Genomic DNA, 18,399 nt, shown 5'->3' with positions numbered 1-18,399 from the left:
AGAAAAGAATGCCTCCAAAATAACTTCACTGCTTATAAGAAACACCTTTAAAAATATGCAATGTATTTTGTGTTACTAAAAACATCATTTATCCTTGGATCACAAAAGGAATGTGGGGTTGGGGATGTAGTTTAGTGACAGAGTGCGTGCGTAGCATGCATAAGGCCCTGGAATCCATTCCCAACACCAAAGGGCGGAAAAAAAAGATATTCAAAAAATGTCCTACGTGTACCCCTCACAAGACACGACTGACAATTATAGCAAGATGGTGAGAAAAACATTCATCAGTTTTTTTACCAAATCAATTTTTGTGCTTTCACTCAGTAAGTTATTTTTCCTATTGTAAATTTAGTCTTTGAAGAAGCTAAGCAAATTTTAAAAACTGTAACATAATAACACATGTAAAACTATAGGTTACAAAGCATGTATCTGGTAAAGAAGCCATATTCACAATAATTTCTTAAATTGAGTAATATGGGTAAATGTCAAATATGTCTAATAATATGTACAAATCCCACTACAGTTGCAAGAACATTCACAGCAGCTTTATTCATGATGGCTAAAATTGGACCCCAAATCCAAATATGTATAACAGTAGAATGGATTTTTAAGTGTTACTTATTAATATGAAATATTCCTAGCAATTGAAACAATGAAAACAAATTTAGAAAATGAGCTTCTAACACACTCCCAAAAGGAATGAGCAAAAGAAGTTAGATACAAACAAGTATATACTGTATACCTGCATTTTAATGAAGTTCAAGAACAGTTTAAAGAGAGAAAAAGTCACAACAGTGATAATAGAAGTGTTTGTTATGACTAGAAATGGACAAGAATAATTATGAGGGGTGTGATGGGTATTCCCTGCTCTTGGCAATAATCACAGCAGTGTATTATATGGAAAATGTCATAAAGCTGTACACTTTCGAGTTGTATTCTGCCCTTTTAAATTATACCTTGCTATAAAAATCGATTTAAAAAAATTAAAGTAGTGCTCTTTCCTTTAAAAAAATTTTTTTCAGATTAAGTTCAAAAATGTCAATTATAACCATTTCCATATAAGGATGAATATTGTTTCTGGGACAATAACCAACTTTCACAGGATATCACTGTGTTTAAAAAAAGAGCATTCACCAGTATTATTATGATTAAATTGTGTTTTCTGATCATTCAACAACAACTCAAACTAAAACCTTTTGAAGGTTCTAGCCAAACATACAATAACAGAAGTTTAATGTGAAATATAAAGTCCATATAGCCAGTGTATATAAGTCACTATTCAAATATAGCAGACTTTGTTAATAGATGGTCTTTTACACATCACATAACTGCTAGGTTCCTTTTCTACAAACATGCTATCATTTTTATAAACAATCACAGATATTTTATGTCTTTAGATTATCTATTTGAAGAGTTTTTACCAACAATCTTTAAAGCAATAATCTCCTAAGAAACAATTTTTGAGCAAAAATTGATCAAATAATTTTACCATTCTGTATAGTTAACAAGTCGGGGGAGGGTGTCATTTCTGGCGAAACATTTCAAAGGACTTCCAAAGTAGAACTAGAAAGACAGTATTACAAATCCAAAACATGCTCTGCCAACAAAGGAAATAATCAACTGTGCATATCTTTTTAGCTCACACATTATGTAACCTCATTCTCTGATGCCTTCATTCGTTCTAGTGGATAATAAACTTCTCTTCCATCCTTCTATGCCTGGGAGCTCTTTTCTAGAACCTGTTTAGAATGTTGTATTCCTGATAAAGATTCCCCTGTTCTCCTAGACTAAATTAATCACTCCTTTTGATGGTTCCCATTGTGCTTTTTCAGACATATTCTATCACATGATAGACAACTGCCCTCATGTTTAACCTCTTAGCTCCAGGACTGTGATTGTAACAGATGCCCAATAAATGCTGGTTAAGATAATTATATCAACATAATAAGAAGAAGCAGCATATTACTTTGTGAAATAAACAAAAATCTGTTTGGAATTAAGATGATGATAAGGAACATTAATATTCTGAGAACAGAAAAATAATTTTTTGGTGAACAAAGTTTCAATTTTCATTTTTAAATGCTGTACCCCTAATAAGGTGTTTTATGTTTGTTTTCAAATAACATCTTTATATTTTATAAAGTTTAACTTAAAAAAGTTTTCACCTTTTATCACAATGAAAAATGCTCAAATATTACTGCAGATTCTAAGCAAAGCATTCTTAACTCATGTTTCTGATTTGCATACCACCAGGGAAACTGCTTCCTAAAGAAAAACATTTGAAGAATTTGAGAAAACTAAAACTAAAACCAGGAACTCAGGGCATTCAAAGGCACAAAAGACTTCCTAATCTTGCAGAAAATAACTTTGTGTGTCAGACAGTAATAGTTTTTCTTGCTTTGTTAGCAAAATTTTCAAGAACACCTCAACCTGAGAAAGGGATACAGAAAAAATAAGGATTTTTTCACTTAGAGGAATGAGACAAAAACAAATGTGGTTTAAGATTACAGAATTGGGCTGGGATTGTGGCTCAGGGGTAGAAAGCTCGTCTAGCACATGTGAGGCCCTGGGTTTGATCCTTAGCACCATGTAAAAATAAATAAAATAAAGGCGTTGTGTACAACTAAAAAAAATATTGAAAAAAAAAGATTACAGAATTATTTACTCACAATTGCAGAAACTGGATCCCTACCAAATGAAATGTGATAAGAACTATACATTGCATGGCACAAGTTACCTGACTGAAAATGTAATTACTATCAAAAAGAATTCAAATGTACTGTAGGTTAGATGATATCCCTTCCCTCTAAGGTAAACTAATCAAGGAAGAAAACCTTGTGCTTTTGTGCCAACAGAAGAAACATCTTAGGACTAGAAGTATAATAGTTCTAAAAGAAATTACAAAAAATTCTTGGAAGTCAAATAGTCACAATGATCTTTCATTACAAATCTCTAAAAGCATTACTACTGAAGGTGAATTATTGTTTCCTTACCTTTGTTATAAGAATTCGGTATTTTTCTACCAGGTGGTCATTGTTGTGACAGCCTGCCAGCAGCTGCCAGACTTCTCCTCGAAGAGCCTCAGGGACACCATTTCTTACTAAGGATGACAATTGCTTTGGTCTCACACTCAAGTTGAGGTGCCTAAAAATAAAGTTGTAACTCATAAATTTATAAAAGGAAAACTGTCTTTAAATACTCGAAAGGCAATATAATAAAGAAAAAGATGAAATGCTATTGGATTAGATGTGACCAAAATAGGTGAAAGAAAAAATAGAAGTATACATGAATTCTGAAAACGGCTTCCTAACTATCTTTCAATTGTTACTTAAAAAAAAAAAAAGAAAAACAGGGAACAACAGAGGATGCTTTATGGTCATGGCCCATCTAAGAAAAGACAGGGCTGGGGATGTAACTTGGTGGTACGCTTACCTTGCATGTGTGAGGCCCTGGTTCAATCCCCTACACTGCCCCCCCCCCAAAAAAAAGCATCATGAAAGACAGAAAGCAAAGTTGCAACTAGCAAGCACATAGTTAAAGATAAGGGCTTGGCCCTATATTAAAATTGACAAGTGAACTGCATATTTATATGTTCTAAGTTAAAATATTCTGAGTATGTTTTCAGCAATTTTCATGATATCTTCTTTCACATAACTTCTCCAAATACCTGTGGTAGCTAAGATTGTTTCTAGTACACTACTGCTACATCAAAACAAGTTACCAGGGCAGGGGATGTAGTTCAGCGGTAGCATGTGAGGCCTTGGAATTGATCCCCAGTACCATACAAAAATAAAAACCAAGTTACTAAAAGTCTTTATGCTTCATTTATATCATCTATAAAATTAAGAAAATAAAGCCTGCGCTAAAATGTTGGTATAGATTTTCAAAGTGCTTCTGCATACAATATCTCATTCGACCCTATAACAACCATCTAGGGTAGGTGTAGTATCTTTAGTTTTACAGATGGAGAAAAAGGTCAGGAAGGTCAATTAAATCACTGAGGTAGTTCTCAAACTCTTAAGACCAATGAATGCTCTTTTTTTTTTCATTTGAAAGCCACTATTAATAGTCAATGAAGCAGGATCCTTACAAAGAAGAGCTCCAGTCAGTATCAGATTGAAGTCACTGCCACAAAAGAACCACTATCAAATTACAAAGAGGTGAGACTTTTCTCAGATTTCCAGAATTCTATGTGAATAATGTGGAGTACATTTAAAAATGATTGATTCTATGAAACTGTACCCTAATGTGAGAGCTACAGACAATTCAATATTTTTCCTTGCTTAGATTTCAATATATATGCATGTGTGTTTACATGTATATGAATGAAAAGTTGAAAAGTTTCCAGCAGAAAAAAAACAAAAAAAACAAAAGTAGTCTGTTACATAATTCAAGGATTGGTACATTATAGCCTCTTAAGTCAAATACAGCCCACCATCTCTTTTTATAAGCAAATCTTTATTGAAATATTGCCACGCTTAATTGTTTTGGTACTATCTATGACTGCTTCTACACTATGACAGCAGAACTGAATAGTTGTGACAGATTATTATTGGTCTGCAAAGTCTAATACAGTTGTATTTAGCCCTTCACAAAAAAGTCTGCTAACCCTAACTTAATTTATAGTGGTAAAATTGCTTCCAGAATAATTTTTTCATTGATATTAATTAACTTTATCTATGCAACTCAGCATACTATATTATAATGAGAACACTGGACCTCATATCTGCTAAGAGTCACACTAAAATGAACTTGAAGAGTTACAGTTCAAAGACATATTAATTAATACCACCACTAAAACCAAACAGAGTTCAGTAAGCCAGCTTTGGGATCAGACCTGTTGTGTTAACAATTTTCGTTCTGACAGTTTACTAATTACAATGGCTTAACCTATGAGTCAGTTTCACCTATAAAAGTGGATATCAGATGCCAGGTGGGGTGTCACATGCCTATAATCTCAGCAGCTGGGGAGGCTGAGACAGGAGGATGAGTTCAAAGCTAGCCTCAGCAATATATAGCAAGGCATTAAGAAACTCAATGAGACGCTATCTCCAAATAGAATACAAAATAGCTTGGGGATGAGGCTCAGTGGTAGAGTGTCCCTGAAGTCAATCCCCAGTACCAATAAAAGGATATCAGTTCTTAAGTTGTTAGAATTGAAATATAACTTATAACTTAGTATACTGCCTAGCTGATGGTAAATTGTTTTTTATTAATGATTACTATAATGATGATATACCATTATTTTTAATCTGTAATAATCCTCAATGTGGGCTGAGGGTGTGGCTGGGGTTCGATCCTTAGCACCACATACAAACAAAGATGTTGTGTCCGCCGAAAACTAAAAAATAAATATTAAAAAATTCTCTCTCTCTCTCTCTCTCTCAAAAATTAAAAAAAATCCTCAATGTTAGTTTTATAGACTTCTATTTTCTTAATGAAGTAACACACTTAGAAGAGTTAAGTGACTTGCCCGAGACGCTACCCTACAGGAAGTAGAAGATAGGATATGATGCCACATCAGGCTCTAAAATTCCATGATATTACAATGCTTCCTATCTGCAAAACATATATAAATAATGGGAAAAATAATCATGAAATGAAGAGAGGCTATAATAGTATATCTGAAGACTAAAATAAGCAAATACAGTTTAAACAACCTGAAGACAGTAGAGACAAACTCAGTTAATTAATATACATGAAGGAATGGGAAGACAGTTGATTGTTAAGTAGCAAAATGAATATCGAAGTATGATAACAAAACAAATTCTAAGACACTATATACAATGCTGGTGGGTTAATCTAATGAAGTATAATTCTAGAATCTAAATCCTATACTAGATGGTTTTAAACATAGTATTATGAAACCAAGTCAAGACTGAATTCATTTGTTTTAGAGCAGATACCTTTTTATACGGATGAAATTCCTGGCAACAGCAACCTAAACCCTCCAAACTGACTGAACTGGAAAGTATAATTGTGACAAATGTGTCAGCAGTTTTGTCTCCTGATTGTAAAGAAGTATCAAAAGCATGAGAATTACTGCTCGAGTTCATGTATTAAAACCACTTGTGTGAAGACAAACCAAGCTTTGGTTTGCTTTTTTCTCCTGTACCTATTTTTTTTTTTTTTTAATGCTGAGACACAGCTTTACTAAGAATAGAGTGAAAGAATTCAACAGTTAAAACTTCTGAGAAAAATTAAATACCAAAATGTAGGTCCACAGAGAGCTTATATGACTACCCTAATAACCAAAACATCAGAAATAGACCCATACTCAGGCTTTTTTCCCTCCCTGGCATCTTACCTAGGGAGAAAGGGAAACCACATAAATGTCTCACCAATCTGACTTAACAGAATATCTTTGGTTATGTTAACAAGTACCTGGAGGTGGTGTATTATTTTTAGAAAATGTAGAGGCTTGCGCTTCTTATTACTGTCAAGCATCTCTTGAGCTGATGGGAAATTCTTGAGTTTTAAACATGTTACTAGGAAAAGTAATTGACAGAACAGGTAACAAACCATACTTTTGACACTCTGCTCTGCCACTGCAGGTATATACCACGAAAATAAAGACGCATCTAAGGCCTGTGTGTGTTCAGTGAACGTCCTCTAAACTTTCCTGATTATTGTGTACTGTCTTAGCCACTTGACCAGTTAACAGTTGCTAATTTCTTTAACACACCTCTTCTCTAATTTATTCTGCCCATAAGTTCCATGTTTGTATAAATATTTTCTCCAACAATGAGAATTTATTAGATTTCTAATATTCTTTTTTTAAGTGTTTTTTTCCTTATTTAATATATTTTTTTAGCTGTAGATAGACATAATATCTTTATTTTATTTATTTATTTTTATGTGGTGCTGAGGATTGAACCCAGTGCCTAACACTTGCTAGGCAAGCACTCTACCAATGATCTACAACCCCAGCCCAGGATTCTAATATTCTGAGAACCGATTTCAGGTCTTCACTATTATCCTTATAAACCTCTAAAAACAGAGACTCTAGAATGCAAGCCTCATATGTAGTTTCTATTATTGGTTCCAAACTGAATATTTTAGTTAAGATTTTCTAAACATACAATGAGAATTGCAGATGAAAAGGAGAACTATGCTATTATAACTTACCACTTTGACAGCAGTTCTCCCCATGTTTCAAGAATTTTTTCTGCACATTCTTTGGATACATCACCAGATCCACTCAAGAGAGGTTCATCGTTATCTTTAATAAATAAAACACATAAAAAAGGATAACAGAAGAGGCTATACTAGCCAAAAGAATGACATGGGAATTTAACAGTCAAATTTAAAGACTCTACTGGGAGTATACAGCCATAATTACAAATAAAATTAAAATGGTCCTATTTTTGTAACCTCTTTGATTTTCTTTTGCTTTTCATATAGGTCCATACATAATATGTCAGTTATAGAAAAGAGTATTTAATAATAAAATTATAAGACTCAAGATATGGTATGTTCTCATTCTTATTCCAAAGCAAGTAGCTTTATGTATGGAAATAATACACTTTTATTTATACCAGTTTAAAATTTTGAAGCACCTAAATCTTCAAAAGAGGAGAGTAGAGAATGATGGAATAAATTATGACACATGTATACAAGGTAACTGCATGATGACATGATTACACAATGACATGCGAAATACCACATAAAAATGAAATTAAATATTCCATGTGTCTGTTAAAAAATTGAACAGACTAGAATGAACTACACCACAACATTAATAATTCTTGTTTCTGAGAGTTATGATTGATACTTTTCTGTTATATATCTATGACTTTCTAAGTCTTCTACAAAATGGTACACATTAATAGAAAGCACAAAAATATTTTAAAAGGACCAAGATGAACTACTTGAAACTTATGCAAAGAAAAGTAGGTTCAAGTAAGAATTTAGAGATTATAAGATATGAATGAAGACTGTGAAAAAAGTGATACTGAAGGCTAGGGAGGTAGCTCTGTGGTAAAGCACATGCTGAGCATGTGTGAAGTTCTGGTTCATTTCTCAGCACCAAAAGCAATCCAACCAAAAACAAAACAGTGACACTGACACAGGCATGAAAAGAATAATGAAAGGACAAAAAAATATAGACCAAGACAATTCTTTTCTGTTGGATACTAGAGATATTTTCACCTTTTTTGCTATAAACAGTATCAGAATGGATATACTAATTCATTGGACATATGCCCAAAAGTGGAAAATTTTGAAATTTTCTGACTCCGTCTTCCAAAATGGTTCTACCAATTTACATTCTGCTAACTAGGTGCGACAGTATTTGATTCCACGTGTCCTCGTCAAGCTGGGTTTTGTTATTTTGTTTTTCACTCAACATACCTACACAAAATCTGGCAAACCTCTGATGACTGCATCATGAATTTGAACTGTTACTAGAGAAGGCAGTATCTGAGATCTGATTTTAAAGACTCAGAAGCCCATGCTACTTATTATAAAATTTCTTTACACAGTGCCTTGGACGTTATCATTAGTTTCAATGGTGAGACAGAAAAAGATGTGAGATTTCTGTAAATGGATGAATAATTTAAATTTAAAGAAAAGAAAAAGGCTCGAGGGCACTAAGGTAAATTTTCCCCAACTTTAATTAGCTTTCCAGACTACTTTAATCCTTCAAATAATTTTCTACTTATTCAAGTACTGATATACTAGATACAATTCTTTTGAGGAAGATGGGGTTGTGGCTCAATGGTAGAGCGCTTGCCTTACATGTGTGAGGCACTGGGTTCGATCCTCAGCACCATATTAAAAAAATAAACAAACAAAATAAAGGTACTGTGTCCATCTACACCTAAAAAAGAAATTCTTAAAAAAAAATTAAAATTTACAAGGAATCACAATTCCTTCAAACAGACTAGGAAGACCCATCTTTCAAAAATTTTCTTTTACTTTTCTGGATGATTTCAACAAATCTAGATAGTAGCAATTTGAAATCTATGTGTAGAGTCCCATTCTGCATAAAATGGAAGAAAGATGGGGAACCAAAAGGCAATCTGAGTTTCAGAATGGTGCTTTTGAAAAACTCCATTTTATAATTGCTTGTTTTCTATTGTCCTGTGAGTAAGAAGCCTCTCTAGAGAACTAGTCTTTTCTTACCAGGTAGCAATCAGAACACAAGAAGGCAGTTTCCCTGGTTTGTAATCTGGATTAGAGAGAACTGGAAAATGGCATGCCTGCAATTTCTTCTGAAGCTCACCTGTCACTTTTTTTTTTTTTTACTATGGAAAAACTTTGGAAATGGATCCTAGGGAACAGCTCAGCCTGCCAATATTTATTGGTCACCCACTGCATACCAAGTGTTGTGGTACACACCAGGGAAACAATATGGGATAAAAGCAGATACGCTTTGATTTTTGCTGTTAGTCCCATCTCTCCCTAATTAAGAACCATCAATAGGGGCCTTTTGAATCCCCTCAAAAATAAGAAAAATCTCTGCCTACTATAGATTAAAATTAGATGGCAACCTTTAGTTGAGCCCAAATTTCTTTGTAACCAACAGATAATCCTCAAAATCTACAGTATGAAGATTTGAGCATTCTCTGATTTCATGACAAAGGGAGTATCATTCTTCATTTTTGGTTCTTTTGTTTTCATTGCTTAGTTAAAGGGAGGAGAGTTATGTAAACATTTTGCCAGCCTGCAATTTTAACCAGTATTACTTAGAAGAGAAACTGTAACTCTTGAGACTACCATTTATACAGCAGATAGTCTCAAACAGAGGAACAATTCCACCATTCCCATGTAGATCACATTAACTTAAAGTGGCTCTGCAGGGGACTCTAAACTGCATCTCTGACTTCAAAACAACGTATGTACCTTTCCTGCATTTCAAAATGCTTCATGAGAAATAAATGCAAGAGACTGTGATAGACTGTAACTCAGACTGTGGAAGCTTAGATCTGGATTCAAGTCAAGACCTCCAAATTCTTCTACCCTGTAACCATGGGAAAATTCGCTTTTCTAAGATTCCATTTCTTTATGTATAAAATGAGGATAAGTTCTATTTTCAGAATTACTGTTGTTTTGAGGACTATATAAAATAAACAAAGCATCTGCCTACCACATAATATGCATCAAGTAACTAGTGGCCATTGGTATTACTAATACATGACTCTTAGGTGATTACTCACTAGAAGGTGATTACTCAACAGAACAATGGAAACTGGCTATCAGTGCTGACTCTAAATTTGAAAAAAAGTACATATAATCATGGATATACATTTCTTTAAACCAAACCAATCATTCTTCCCATCTCCATATCTTTGTTAATGCAATTTTTTGAAAAGAAATGTCTAAAGAAGCCCATTTATCCCTGATGAATTCTTCTTGCATTTTAAAATCCCAGCTCAAAACTATTCTTCGTGATGTACCACCATATATTCCACAATGAAAAATTGATTCTCTATAAATTTCCAGAACATTTCCTGCAAACCTCACACAGATACAAGCATTTTATGACCTCAGAATTGATCTTTAAGCCCAGGTACAAAGTTATAAATTGAAATATGAATGTTCACTTCTTCTGTGCTCTGTGCTTTCTTCCCACACTTCTATACACCAGGTCTTAATAAAACTGACAGGACAATTCAATAGATCTAGTCATGAAATAAAGAAACAAAAAGAAAAATGAACCAATAAATTGTCTATCAGCCCGGAAACACAATAATATACAACTGTGTGTAGAAAAAATGTTTGGTAAAAGGGTATATGTGGAAGTCATGTTTTGGCACTTGAATAGTTCTTGTAAAAGGAGTCAGTTGAAATGAAAATGTTTACTTAGAGCTGTGTCTTATAGTTTTAAAACTGTGCTAATCCAACCAGTTAAAACTAAACTGATTATTTAAAAAACACTAATTATACAACCTAATTTTACCAATTTGATTTTAAAGAATTTCCAATGTTAATCATTTTTTAATCTCCCATTGCTCTAAGACATAGGAGACACTGAATGAATTCCAAATGCCAGGCGTCATTATCAACTCCATAACATAATGCTGTAGTCTGCCAGGTCCTCTGCCCTCAAATATAAATTTAGCACTCCATTTACCTTCCTCTTCATCATCTTCTGGAGGAGAAGGTATCATTGAGCTCTGAGATCCAGACTGTGGCAAGCGAACTGAAGGACTGGCTGTGGTTTTCCTTCTTTCTCTTTCTGATTCACTTTCCAAGCATACAACTTCATATAAAGTGTCAGAATTATTCTTTCTCTCCTTCTGCTTTATCTTGAGAATGAAAAAGTATTTATTATGCAGTTATTACTTTATGTTTTTAATTAATCACCAGTTCTGATTTCACATAGGTTGTAAGAATAAATAATGATTATCTGAATACCTACACTAACATTTTTCTAAATAGAAAAGCACGTTAGATTAAAAACCCCTTAGGAAAATACAAAATTTACTGAGTAGGATTCTAGTTCTATAATTTTATGTGCCAAGTAACTACTAATATTTACTCAATGTAAACTAAATAGCTGTTCTGTATCTTCCAAGATGCTTTATACAAGTTTTAAATTATTCTAAAACATGACATTTTAAGGCAAGAAAATTCTTTATTCCATGTTTTTTCCCACTTCTTTTCTTCAATTAAAGTAGTGTAGGGAAGCCAAGCACAATGGCACACGCTGTAATCCCAGCATCGAGGAGGCTGTGAGAAAAGGATCATATATTTAAAGCCAGCCTAGCAATGGTGAGGTGCTAAGGTGCAACTCAGTGAGACCCTGTCTCTAAATAAAATATAAAATAGGGCTGTGGATGTGGCTCAGTGGTCGAGTGTCCCAGAGTTCAATCCCCAGTACCACCCCCACCAAAAAAAAGTAGTGTAGGGAACAACTTCTTCAATTGAAAGCTATAAATCAGCGTGGGAGTGGGATGGGGAGTTGTTAATGGCAGGCAATATCAATTTAAAAAACACACAAAGGGCTGGGAATGTGGCTCAGGTGGAGGTGCACTCGCCTTGCATGCCTGCGGCCCGGTTGGATCCTCAGCACCACATACCAACAAAGATGTTGTGTCCACCGAGAACTGAGAAATGAATGTTAAAAATTTTCTCTCTCTCTCTCCTCTCTCACTCTCTCTTTAAAAATAAATAAATAAATAAATAAAATAAAAAACACAAAAAAATTTTGGTAACTCCAGCTGATTTGTAGTTTGTGTTTATTTTGAGGCAATTTTTATACTCACCTAAATTAAAGACAAGGAATATAAGATTTTACCAATACGATAAATATTTTAAATATACTAACATTACTATTATGGTCAATGTTAGGGAGAGAAAAAAATAAAGTGAAATACTGGGCAAGAAGAAAAGAAGAGTTCTAAAAGAAAAGACATGAAAAAACTAGAAATGTGGCTACACCAAAGACACAAAACACAGAAAAGAAGAGTGGGCAATAAGAGGTTAATAAACTATCAAAATATCAGAGCAGATTCTTTTTTTGGGGGGGGGGTTTACAATGGATTGAATACAGGGGTGTATAACCAGTGAGCCATATCCCCAGTTTTTTTTTCTTTCTTTCTTTCTTTTTTTTTTAAATTTTGAGATAGAGGCTTAGGGCCACACTAAAATGCTTAGGTCAGCTTTGAACTTGTAATCTATCTGTGTCAGCTTCCCGAGCAATTGGGATTACAGGCATACATCATCATGCCCAGTTATCACAGCATATGTCCACTTGGATTCTAAATCTCAATCCTGAGAGAAAGGCCTCAACTGCCAAATATGTCCTTTCAGTATCATCCTGAAGCGATTACAGTAATTGGTAAGCTTGTCTATAAAGGGCCAAAGGACAGATACCTAATTGTATGTGGGCCAGTAGTCTATGTAACTATGCAGCTCTGCCATTTGAGTGCAAAAGCAGACATAAACAACATGCAAATTAAGGGAGTGTGACTGTGTTCCAAAGAAACTTTATAAAATCAACTGTCAGGTAAAATTTAAACCACTATCATTTCCTACTTTGGTTTAACATGTCTAAGGATTACTTAATTTTCTAGAGAAATATGCCAATTACTATTATCTACTTACTATTAATAAAGAATTCAATAAAAAGCTTCTCAGCAAAGGAAACAATCAATGAGGTAAACACAGAACCAATATTTTCAGAGCAAATTTTTGCCACACACACATCAGATAAAGCACTAATCTCCAGGATATATAAAGAACTCAAAAAACTTAACACCAAAAAAAGAAACAATCCAATCAATATATTGGCTAAGGAGCTGAACAGACGCTACTCAGAAGAAGATATACAATCAATCAACAAATATATGAAAAAATGTTCAACATCTCTAACAATTAGAGAAATGCAAATCAAAACTACTCTAAAATTTCATCTCACTCCAATCAGAATGGCAACTATAAAGAATATAAACAATAATAAATATTGGCGAGGATGTGGGGGAAAAGGCACGCTCATACATTGCTGGTGGGACTGCAAACTGGTGCAACAAATGTGGAAAGCAGTATGGACATTCCTTCGAAAACCAGGAATGGAACTATTTGACCCAGCTATCCCACTCCTCAGTCTATACCCAAAGTACTTGAAAACAGTATACTACAGTAACGCAACCACATCAATGTTTATAGCAGCACAATTCACAACAGCCAAACTGTGGAACCAACCTGGATGTCCTTCAATAGATGAATGGATGAAGAAATTGAGTTATATATACCCAATAAAGTATTGCTCAGCAGTAAAAGAATAAAATTATGGCATTTGCAGGTAAATGGATCATGCTAAGTGAATCAAGCCAATCCCAAAAAACCAAAGGCCAAATTTTCTCTGATAATTGGATGTTAATCTATAATATGGGAGGGGCATGGGATGAATGAAGGTACTTTGGATGGTTGGTTGGAGCAAAGGGGAGGAGGGGAGGGAACATGATGGTAGTGTACCAAAAAGTAGGGTCACACCATTCGTGCAATCATACATGTGCCTAGAGTAATGATGTTTGTCATTTCACCATCTTTCCTATCACTATGGTGAAATGGTGAAATGACAAACATCATTATTCTAGGCACATGTATGATTGCACAAAAAGTGTGACCCTACTTTGGGTACAACTAGAGAAGTCAAAAATTGTGCTCCATTTGTATAAAATGAAGTATTACTGATTAGAATAAATAAATTTTTAAAAATAAGAATTCAGACTTTCAGAAATTACATATTAACTTGTAAGTTTGTGCCCAGAAGATATGTAAGTAATTTCTGACCAAAACAAAAGACAACCTAAGCTGGGACCAGTGGTGCATGCCTGTAATCCCAGCAACTTGGGAGCTGAGACAGGAGGACCACAGTTTCAAGGCTAGCCTCAGCAATTTAGCAAGACCTGTCTCAAAATAAAAAATAAAAAGGAGCTTGGAATGTGAGTCATTGATAGAGAACAAAAACAAAAACAAAAAACAAAAACCCAACCCAAAGGGACATTAACTAGTTTTGTTTCTGACATAGCAATCTTATTCTGTGTGTGTGTGTATGTGTGTGTGTCTAAAAGGAAGGACCATATAAAACCTGTTTCTCAAATACATAGAACCAGTTACCAATTTTCTGGTTTTCTCACTAATTAATGAATCCAATTAAAATCTTTGACATATGTTCATTTTAAATTTATGATTTTTAATTTTCAAAAACTGTACTTTGATAGAGAACAGAATTTCATTTGTTTTGTTATATATGCTCTTTGAAACATTACTTGTTATATAAAACAGTTCAACAATCAGCATGAATTCTTCATTTTGAAAAAGGCAATAGAAGAGATAACCAATGAAGTTCACCTACAAACAATTCTATGATTCACAATGACCAGAGCAATATACACTGTGAAGCTAAATGGAGTCAAGGATGAGACCAACCTTATAAATCAAGAATTCCAGCTATAAAAAAACAAATGTTCATTGTTGAAGCTGTGTCACAGTACATGAGACTCATTACATTATTTTAATAAAATTTGTTTGAATTATCTATGATAAAAAGCTTTTAAATAAAAATAATACAGATCTCATATATATACGAGATCATATATATAATTATCATATAACTTAAACATTAAATTGTAGGTTATGATACATATAAAATATGTGAATTATATGTATAATTAATACCAGAAAGCAATTTGGTAAGACAGAAGAAAAGTGGAATTAAATAAGTAAAGAAAACCCATGTTCCTGGAAGAGATGACTTCTTCTCCAATAAAAATACTAGTAGCTATTCCCCAGAGCTAGATCAGTTATTGCTCAGGTTTAAAAGAAAAATAAATAATTTAAAACATGCAAGAAAATTCTCTCTCTCTCTCTCTCTCTCTCTCTCTCTCTCTCTCTCTCTCTCTCTCTCCCTCTCTCTCACACACATACACACACACACAAAAAAAAAACATTTAGAAAGGAAGGTGGCCGTACCAAATATTAAAAAGCTATAAAATCCATATCATTAAAGCAGTGTGATACTGATGTAAGACCAATGGAACAGAACATAGAAAACCAGAAAGAGATTTAAATATAACAAAAGCAGCATCAGAAATCACTGAAGGGAAAGTTACAATTTTTTTCTTTCAGTTACTGTGGATTGAACTCAGGGGTATCCTACCATTGAACCACATCCCCAGCCTTCTTTAAATTTTATTTTGAGTCAGGTTCTCACTAAATTGCTCAGGTTGGCCTTTAACTGGGCTTCTCCTACTTTGGTCCCCAAAGTCACTGAGACTAAAGAGTGTTGCCACCATGCCTGACTGAAAGTTACAATCTTTAATGGACAGCATTGGGATAAATGGATGGTCATTTTTTAAACTAAACACCAGAGTTACCAGAATAAAATGCAAAATGAATCAGAGATCTAAATAACAGTAATGAAATGAACTCATGTAAATGCCAGGTGAAAGATGTGTAAATTCTTTTTGGGGACAAGGAACACTTTCTAATTTTGATCCAAATTCAGAACCTTTAAAGAAAAAGGTTGATAAATTTGAGTACATAAAAAAAAAACAGCACAGCAAACCCAAAGAAAATTGCCAAAATATAAGTCAAAAGATAGGTGACAAACGAGAAACAGTGTATCTCGAAAGGTTAATCTCATGAATAAAAACTTCTAAAAATTAAGAGGTAGAATACTAAAATCTAGGAGAAAAAAAATGGATAAAAGATATAAATAGGAAATACACAGAAAGTCACACTTAAACATGAAAAATGGCTTGACCTCACTAATCAACTAAAACTACTCTTTATTTACCAATGACTCACCTAATTCAGATCCTTAATTGAAACACATTTTCAACAAGTCTATGAATGAAAAACAAACAAACAATATTCTCAAAACCTACCAATCCTTATAATTACAACTCTCATGAAGAGGAATTTGACAATTAAAATTATATATACACTGACCTTATGTGCCAGCGATTCTATCAAAAGCAAACTATTCTAAGATGCACTTTAATAAAATTTTAAAATGACAAATGCACAACAAATTTGACACTGCAACATGACATGAAATAGTAAATGATGGGGAAAAAAATAACAAATCATAAAACATTATTATGTGCCCATCAATAGGAAATTCACTAAAAGACCATGGTTTAGCTAAACAACATAGTATTATGCAGACATTAAAAAAAGAAAGGAGCTGGGTGTGGTGGCATACCCCTGTAGCCTAGCTACTTGGAAAGCTGAAGGAGGAAGATCACACATTCAACTGACCTGGACAACGTAGTCAGACACTTTGTCTCAAAATGATTTTAAAAATTAGAAAAGGTCTGGGGATGTAACTAAGAGGTAGAACATCCCTGTGTTCAGTACTCACCACCACAACGAAAAAACCCTAGCCCCAAATTGAAAATAAGTAAAAACAAGTAAACCTAACTATATATCAAATGTAACAGAACCACAACAAAAAAGAATTATTCTGGCTGAAGATGAAGACTTGCTAGCATGCTCAAGTGCCTAAGTTTGATCTCCAGCACCAAAAAACAAACAAACAAACAAAAAATTATTCTAAGTTCCTATTTCATAATATTACTGCAACACACTCAAAGGACAAAAAGATGTTCCATAAAAATCTTAAATTTTAGCCATGCACAGTGAATGTGCCTGTAATCCCAGTGTCTTGGGAGGCTGAGGCTAGAGTACTCCAAGTTTGAAGCCAGCTTAAGCAACTTAGTGAGACCCTGTCTCAAAATAAAAAATAAAAGGGCTGGGGATGTAGCTCAGTAGTAAAAGCCCTCTGGGTTCAAATCTCTAGTACTTCCCTCTCCCCAAAATCTTAAATTTCATTAATAATTTATTAAAAAGAAAATCATGTAATGTTAAAAGTATTATTGAAAATATGTAAATGAACTCAACTATAATTCAGGCAAGTATCAACAATGGATACTAGAACATAAGTTTAAAAGTTGAGATTGGTGGTATAGGATTGTGGCTCAGTGGTAAAGCGCTTGCCTAGCATATGTGAGGCACTGAGTTAGATTCTCAGCACCACATATAAATAAATTAATAAAGTAAAGGTCCATCAACAATTAAAAAAAATATTTAAAAAAGTTGAGATTGTTATCATGATTGTGTTCAATATATTTTTCCTAACTGGAGATAACTGACATTTCAATAATATTAAACTTCTTATCTATGATCATAGACTAACTTACCATTTATTTACATTCTATTCATTTATTTTTTTCCAGAAATTTGTATATATTGATCTTAATCAAATTCATATTTTTCTATTATTTCTTGGGTGTAAGTTGTATTGTGCTTTACATTTCAAATCCAAGTATTCATTGCTGATGTACAGAAATAATATTGATTTGAATATTAAAAACAGCAAGTTGAGGGTGCTGGAATTGTGGCTCAGAGGGGGAGCGCTCGCCTCACATGCATGAGGCACTGGGTTCAATCCTTAGCACCACAAAAAATAAAATAAAGATATTAAAAAAAAAAACCAAGTTGAAGAACAGGATACAACTGAATCCTCTTATCTTTGTTCTACCTGCTCCAGTTTTAGCAAAATACCATCAACTGCAACTTAAAATATTAAATGGAAAATTCAAGAGATAAAATTTTAAATTATGTGCTGTTTTGAGCAGTGTGGTGAAATCTTGTGCTATCTCATGCCAACCTACCCAGCATGTGAACCTTCCTTTTGCGCAGTATATCCACACTGAATAGGCTACCCTTCTATTAGTCACTTTGTAGACACCTTGGTTATCAGACCGTACTACAGTGCTTGTGTTCAAGTAATCGTTACTGAATCTTACCAAAGTAAGATCCTACAGACTAACTGCTAAATATGAAGAGAAAATTCAATTTTTACAAAGGAAAAAATCCAGTGGTCCCACTTTTATCAAATCATCACACTTTCATCAGAAAAGTATAACAACTTGGTATTAT

General features: G+C 33.7%; 1 protein-coding gene across 11 annotated transcripts in view; it reads right to left on the bottom strand.

Moving 5' to 3' along the window:
• Rabgap1 (RAB GTPase activating protein 1) overlaps positions 1 to 18,399 on the bottom strand; it is a 160,949-nt gene that overhangs the window by 79,005 nt on the left and 63,545 nt on the right. For all 11 annotated transcript variants that reach the window (XM_078048149.1, XM_005320940.5, XM_078048152.1 and 8 more), the window contains 3 exons: positions 11,078 to 11,252; positions 7,129 to 7,222; positions 2,994 to 3,144 (listed from right to left, as the gene is read on the bottom strand). In XM_078048149.1, coding sequence (XP_077904275.1) covers positions 2,994 to 3,144; positions 7,129 to 7,222; positions 11,078 to 11,252 — 420 coding nt within the window. The remainder of the gene's footprint in view (positions 1 to 2,993; positions 3,145 to 7,128; positions 7,223 to 11,077; positions 11,253 to 18,399) is intronic.

The sequence above is a fragment of the Ictidomys tridecemlineatus genome, chromosome 4 (genome assembly GCF_052094955.1).
Source record: "Ictidomys tridecemlineatus isolate mIctTri1 chromosome 4, mIctTri1.hap1, whole genome shotgun sequence".
NCBI lineage: Eukaryota > Metazoa > Chordata > Mammalia > Rodentia > Sciuridae > Ictidomys > Ictidomys tridecemlineatus.
Note: the sequence above shows the minus strand (reverse complement) of the source record. Positions and strands in the feature narration are given on the sequence as shown.